General features: G+C 42.8%; 1 protein-coding gene across 1 annotated transcript; it reads left to right on the forward strand.

Moving 5' to 3' along the window:
* The first annotated feature begins 221 nt into the window (after positions 1-221).
* On the forward strand, positions 222-7,211 carry LOC110172698 (heterogeneous nuclear ribonucleoprotein L-like). The gene is made up of 13 exons (XM_020938618.2): positions 222-379; positions 1,350-1,465; positions 1,550-1,787; positions 1,865-1,950; positions 2,028-2,124; positions 2,421-2,493; positions 4,944-5,015; positions 5,113-5,360; positions 5,578-5,699; positions 5,788-5,989; positions 6,068-6,125; positions 6,207-6,317; positions 6,550-7,211. Exons 1-13 carry the CDS (start codon positions 302-304, stop codon positions 6,606-6,608), a joined length of 1,560 nt encoding a protein of 519 aa, XP_020794277.1. The 5' UTR covers positions 222-301; the 3' UTR covers positions 6,609-7,211.
* The last annotated feature ends 153 nt before the right edge of the window (positions 7,212-7,364 follow it).

The following is a 7,364-nucleotide window of genomic DNA, read 5'->3' on the forward strand; positions in this document are numbered from 1 at the left end:
ATCATTTAGTCTTTGCTACATTTTATGATGCTCCAGAAGTGTGTTCGGCACAAAGCGTCTTTGTTTATAGTTCTTGTTAAATGTGTACCAAAGCCTCACGAAGAGTTCGCGTTTATCGGAACAGTCTGCACTGAGGCTTCCTCTAGTGATAACGGCCCTGAGTGGCCTTAACTAGGGCCAATCCGAGGCCGTGTGCCGTGAGCGTGGGCGGGCCTGGAGAGGCCCCCGGTGTGGGCCGGTCCTGGGTGGGGTGAACCGTCTGGAGACCTACGCGCTCCGGCTCCTTTTGAACCAGGACATCATGGCTACTGCAGCAAGCCGTTACTACAGCGAAGACGGCAGGGCAACAAAGAGGCAGAAAACCGACGGAATGGCCACTGTGAGTGCCTGTGCGGGTGAAACCACTCCATTAACACTGCACACCACTGCAGCGCAAAAACTATCACTTTAAATGCTATTTGTCGAGCGCTCACGATCATTCTATTTTCAGGTTCGCGAATGAATGCTCCCCATTTTGTCTGAACACTTTTGATACCATAGTAACGAACAAAATACGCATTATACATTACATTCGCGTTTTCTTTGAGATATTTTCTTGTAAATGGCTAATCAGTAAAATCAAGTCTAAAGGTTGAACACACCCGGGGCTTGTATGTTTGGCTTTGTTCTAGCCGCTAGCTTAGCATTATGCTAGCGTTAGTCATTAGCTAGCTCATGTAGCTAGCTTAGCAATGTAGCTAACTTTAGCCAAATCACGTGACCGTTGTCGCTGCACGTTTTGTCGAATGTTTCTCTTAGTTGGAGCTTTAGTTGATTAGACTGTGTTCCGTTTTCCTCGAGTACATGTTGGGAGCATGCTTTCACTCTCCTCATCCGTCTCTATGCTCCGTCAAACCGGTGATGGTGGTTTTCAGATTCTAGACTGATGATTCCATACTCTCAGATGGGGGGGGGAAGGGCCAGGTTTCCCTATTTCTCACATTGTATTTTGCCGATACACAAAAGGTAAATTCACAAATGTTGAACCTGTATTTTTCAATTACTGACTTCAGGGCTCACAGCATTACAACATAATTTTGCATTTTAACAATATTAATCTTAGCTGGCCTCGTCTGTATGAATGAATATTGTCCTATATAATACTGTGATGTCATCTGAAACCCAGCAATACCCACAGATTATTCAATGAGGCCACTTAATGCAAATGAGCCTCCATACCTGGATAATATATGTGAGGACCTGGGTACCTGCTGGTTCAGCCAAACTGCCATTTAGCCTCACAGCGTACAACTTAGACTTGACCCATTTGAATGCTCATATCAAATGTGTGAAATGTGTGGGACTTACAGGGGTATGAGGATCCACACAAGCCTCTCCCTTCTCTGGTGGTGCACGTACGAGGACTGGTGGATGGTGTTACCGAAGCAGATTTGGTGGAGGCGCTGCAAGAATTCGGCACCATAAGGTAGCAAACCCAAAACTATTGGTAGACTGGTATGAAGTAGCTGTCAAACTTGGCCTGATATTCACTACAGTTTTCTCATTAAAGCTATGTTGTTGTGATGCCTAAGAAGCGCCAAGCTTTGGTGGAATATGAGGACATGAATGGATCATCCACAGCTGTAACATATGCTGCTGACAACCAAGTTTACATTGCGGGCCATCCGGCTTTCATTAACTATTCCACTAGTCAGAAGATCTCCAGGCCTGGGGACTCAGATGACTCTCGCAGTGTCAACAATGTTCTCCTTTTTACCATCATGAACCCAATTTACCCGATCACTACAGTAAATGTCCTTTACTTTTCTCCATGGCGCCCTCACAGTAGAGATGCTCTCATTAACTTTTACCTTTGTATTGACAGGATGTTCTCTACACCATCTGCAACAACTGTGGCCCAGTTCAAAGAATTGTTATATTTCGGAAGAATGGAGTCCAGGCCATGGTTGAATATCCTTTTCACTATAACAGCTAATACACAAAACGTGTCCCTGCTTTACTTGGGTACTTCCTTAACCAAGTATTACATTTGATTCTGTGCAAAACGCCCAACGTGCCAAGGCATCTCTCAACGGCGCAGATATCTACTCAGGCTGTTGCACTCTCAAGATTGAGTATGCCAAGGTATTGTTTGATGGCTTAACACATTTCTTTTTACAGAGACTCCACAGGTGGGCTGCTTTTGTGATAAGCTAAAACTGGGCCAACATGTTGATTAGATCAGCGTAATTACACATATACAAGGCTTCAAGAACTAAAACCCATTGCATTTCTTGTAGTGATCTCATATCTTTTCAATGCCTTTCTTGACTTATGTTGAAATAGCACTGGCAGGAAAACATGTGACTGGCAGTTATCACTGTGCTTAATTCTGCATGCCCAGTTTGTGCTTATTATGTTCTATGTTTTTCTGTTCTCAGCCTACTCGTCTGAATGTGTTTAAGAATGATCAAGACACTTGGGACTACACAAACCCTAATTTGGGCGGACCAGGTAACGGTTCTAACAAATGTACTTGTGCTCTAGTGCATGTTGACTGTGGGTGGGTTGTGTGGGTACAGTTGAGTCTGTTCAACCAAATTGATTTGTGAGACAAATGTTTGGTCACGCATATTCTTTACTGTAGAACACTCAAAACCAAGTCGCCCACTGCTGAATTGTTCAGTGTTGATCATTTCCTCACCTGTTAGTCCTTTTGTGTGTGTTCATTGGTCCTACATTATATAATCCTAAATACAACCATTTAGCCATGTTTGCTGAATATTTTGGGTAAAAGGTAGTTATTGCAGGTTGTGAGTGTGAGATTTGGGTCTTGGAGGATAAGGTTTGGCAAAATATTGCTGCAGCATACAGTCTTTCCAGCTGTGAGAAACTGCAAAATAGTAGTTTTCTCAAGTATTTTATACAGATGACTAAAATACTCCTTAATGAAGCATGGGGGACACTCCTTATATGGTGACTGTAGACAACAACTATATCCAGTTGTCTCTTATGTCCAGTCATTACGTGACAAACACTAAGCAGACTCATGTCACAACCTGTCTAGAATGGCTAGATGTGAGCCACCAGGGCAGTGCACACTTTATGGGGGGCTGACCTACACTGCAGCCCCCCTACTCATTACATCAGACAGCTGATCGGATCTCCACAATTCTAAACTAATAAAGCAAAAGAAAGCCAAAGGATAGCAGCACACTACAGATGAGACACAAGAACACGAACACTACAGATGAGACACAAGAACACAAACACTACTGATGAGACGTGAGAGCACCCGAACTGATGAGACGTGAGAGCACCCGAACTGATGAGACACGAGAACTCCCGAACTGATGAGACACGAGAACATCAGAACTGATGAGACACGAGAACTCCCGAACTGATGCGACACGAGAACACCAGAACAGATGAGACACGAGAACATCAGAACACCAGAACAGATGAGACACGAGAACATCAGAACACCAGAACAGATGAGACACGAGAACATCAGAACACCAGAACAGATGAGACACGAGAACATCAGAACACCAGAACAGATGAGACACGAGAACATCAGAACACCAGAACTGATGAGACACGAGAACATCAGAACACCAGAACTGATGAGACACGAGAACATCAGAACACCAGAACTGATGAGACACGAGAACATCAGAACACCAGAACTGTTGAGACACGAGAACATCAGAACACCAGAACTGATGAGACACGAGAACATCAGAACACCAGAACTGATGAGACACGAGAACATCAGAACACCAGAACTGATGAGACACGAGAACATCAGAACACCAGAACTGATGAGACACGAGAACATCAGAACACCAGAACTGATGAGACACGAGAACATCAGAACACCAGAACTGATGAGACACGAGAACATCAGGACACGAGAACATCAGAACACCCGAACTGATGAGACACGAGAACATCAGGACACGAGAACATCAGAACACCCGAACTGATGAGACAGCAGAACACCAGAACACCCGAACTGATGAGACAGCAGAACTTAGTTAATCAGTTAATTCATTTATTTTTTATTATTGGATTTCAGTAGCGTCTTTCAAGACACCTAAATCACTTGATAATGCATTAGTCATTCACTCAACACTGATAAACTACTGTTGTAACCACCATTGCCCTGGGGCAAACTGATGGAATGGGACTGATGAGACAACAGAACACTGCTGATGAGGCATCAGAACAACAGAACATTGCTGACAAGACACCAGAACTGATGAACATAACTGACAGACACCACTTAACAGTCATTTCCCTACATGGAGTTTAGTTTTCCTTGCTACTACTAGCTGCCTTGTTTAAGTAGTTTTTGTGAGTATTCCCTTTCTGCTGAAGCTGCTCAAACCTGTATAACACCTTCCATGTGATGCAGGTTTGGCAATTTGCAGTCAAAGAGGAACCTGCTTCTCAACTGAATTGTTCTGTGTGGTGACCCTACAGCCTACTGATGCAAGCTAAAGTGGACTTTTCCTAACAAAACACAAAAAATGGTGCCAAGCGCCTCAATAATGGCAGATTCCTCCTCGGTGAAGATGGTTTTGCTCGTCAGTGGAAATGGACTAAATAAGTACAAGTGGTGGAACTGCTGTGTTTGTAGCTTGCAGTAAGTAACCTGAGCCTTCCCAAGAACACAGCACAGCAGCACCAACACTGGCACACACGCTGAGGGCCCAGTCTCACTCCTCTACAACATGTGCTGGACATGTGTACGAGGGAGTGTCTGTGAGTTGGTACTCACTAAGCGTTTATAAAGAGTAAAAGTGGTCTACGCTAAAAATCCAACACTTTATTTGAGTCATTATCTCTTATCCCCAATAGAAAAATTAGCCTTTGAAAATACATAACATTCACTTTTTCATGGCAATATTTCTTTTGAGCAACATATAGATTGTTTAATTTGATAAATGTTTTGTCAGATGACTCAAATGCCAATCCAAACAAGCGTCAGAGGCAGCCAGCACTTCTGGGAGACCACCCCCCAGAGTATGGTGAGTGCTGGTTTAAAGCTGAATATGCATGTAGTATTCAGACTAGAAACTGGAGGAAGCCAGTATCCTGCTTTTAAAGTGCTATGTCCCTCTACAGGAGGAGGATATCATGGTTACGATGAAGGCTATGGATCACAACCTTATGAGGGCCGGCGCATGGGCCCTCCAATGAGAGGTCGAGGAGGAAGGGCATATGGACCCAACTATGGGCCCCCGCCCCCTCCCCCAGGAGAGTATGGGGCCCATGCTGATTCTTCTGTGGTCATAGTCTATGGGCTCGAGCCAACCAAAATAAATGCAGACAGGGTCTTCAACATTTTTTGCCTTTATGGCAATGTTGAGCGGGTGAGTAATGATGTAATGTAATCATGTTTGTCATGTGTATATAATAATCATGCTATGCTCATTATTATCTTTCATTTCTTTTTAACCAAAGAAACACTTCATCCAAAGCCATAATGTTGATTTGTGTTTAGGGTATTAACTGTGTTTCTATAACACATTTCTTGTAACCAGTACAGACTAAGCTTTAATGCGTCTTTGCTGCTGCTGTTGCTTTTAGGTGAAATTTATGAAAAGTAAGCCTGGTGCAGCTATGGTTGAAATGGGGGATTGCTTTGCTGTGGACCGTGCTTTAAGTCATCTCAACAACACTTTCCTTTTTGGACAAAAGTTAAATGTGTGGTGAGTAAAACTGGTTACTGCTAGAAGAAATGACTTTCCTCCTCTTTCACTCTTCTATGCCCCTCTTATTTTTCAATCTGTTTTAAAGTGTGTCCAAGCAGCAGGCCATTGTGCCCGGACAATGCTACGAATTGGAAGATGGAACAAGCAGTTACAAGGATTTCCACGGCACAAGAAATAATCGCTTCACCTCTCCAGAACAAGCAGCTAAAAACCGCATTCAGCATCCCACCAATGTCTTACACTTCTTTAATGCTCCACCAGATGTCACTGTAGAGGTTTTCACACAGGTTTGTGAGAAGAAGATTCCAAATGTTTATCAGGCTTTGTGTTGCCAGATTTGAAACAAGTCTCTTACGTGTTTTCAGATGTGTGAGGAAGTCGGTGTGAAGAATCCTGCGGATGTTAAAATGTTCACTGGAAAAAGTAAACACACTTTGTTTTCACTTTCTACCATCTCATTTCTCTACAACTTAAGCTTAGTGACATTTTGTTATTCCTGTTGAGGTGGTGCTGCCCCAAGTGACCGGAGCGCTTCAGGCCTGCTGGAGTGGGAGTCTATCAACGATGCTATGGAAGCATTAGCTATGCTGAACCACTATCAGATGAAGAATTCAGGTACTTGGATGGGTTAACATTTTCCATAGTATTGTCATTCCATTTGAATAAGGGATGTGAAATAAAATCCAGACTGCTATTGAAAATATGCCACAGCTGACATGAGCAGCTCCTGTATTTAAAGGTTTGACTCAAAGCTCTGCATGTGTCATGTTGTGCCTTTTGAGCCACACTACACATGAACTTTAAGCCATGTTAAAGCCTTGTTTTTGTGTTCTGTTTTGTATTCTAGCTGGACCTTACCCATACACCCTGAAGTTGTGCTTCTCCACTGTGCAGCATGCAAACTAAAGCAGAATGAAGTCCTGTTTGGAAGAGAGATTTTCACATGTTTAGAGGATGTACATCATGTCTTGTAACATACTTTTTTACTGATTTAGTTTTGCATTTTATTTTCTGCTTGTTGGGCTCCTCCGTGTCCCTTGATTGGCTTGTTCTGTGTTTTTTTGTTATTTTTTCAGTTTTATTGCATTAAACAAGGTGGATTCATATTCACCATCCTTACAGGCCATAATGAGTAGGTTTACATGGGTTGGTTTTAATATGTTAGTAAATAGATGGTTGGCAGTGCCAATGTTTTACTCCATTGTTTAACAACCTGTGGAATGAAAACATTAGCAATGGTGACCCTATGAACCCGGAGAAGACTGAACTGCATCCTTGATTTTAATTTCAATTCTGCCATCTACTTTAATAGGTTTTAGTCAATCAAAGGCATGACATTAAGTGGTTAAAATAAAATTTGTGGATGTTTTATTTGAGTTTCCAGTTGAGCAGAAGTTCTGTATGTTCAGCAGATAGTTCAGTATTTGTTCGACTCTATTTTATATTCTAAAACAAACGTATGCAGTGTATGTGAATGAGTGAAATAAACCCATGCAGACCCACTGAGAATCTTTTTGCGTTGTGATTATGAGTTTCTTATTGTACAAGCGGAAGTGGCTGTAGCTTGATGATGCTGCGGATTTGGCACTGCTGAATCCTGACTCCATTCATCTGATTGGTGCACGCAGCCGCATCCATGAGCGGGCCCTCCTGTTCCGCTCC

Source organism: Boleophthalmus pectinirostris, unplaced genomic scaffold (genome assembly GCF_026225935.1).
Source record: "Boleophthalmus pectinirostris isolate CB_2022bp ecotype Guang Dong unplaced genomic scaffold, ASM2622593v1 HiC_scaffold_9, whole genome shotgun sequence".
Taxonomy (NCBI): Eukaryota; Metazoa; Chordata; class Actinopteri; order Gobiiformes; family Gobiidae; genus Boleophthalmus; species Boleophthalmus pectinirostris.

Bases quoted from the DNA above. Each gene is read 5' to 3' on its own strand.
- LOC110172698 (XM_020938618.2), top strand. From the start codon at position 302: ATGGCTACTGCAGCAAGCCGTTACTACAGCGAAGACGGCAGGGCAACA. The intron at 380-1,349 runs GTGAGTGCCTGT...TGGGACTTACAG, and splicing joins AAACCGACGGAATGGCCACT to GGGTATGAGGATCCACACAA. The intron at 1,951-2,027 runs ATATCCTTTTCA...ACCAAGTATTAC, and splicing joins GGAGTCCAGGCCATGGTTGA to ATTTGATTCTGTGCAAAACG.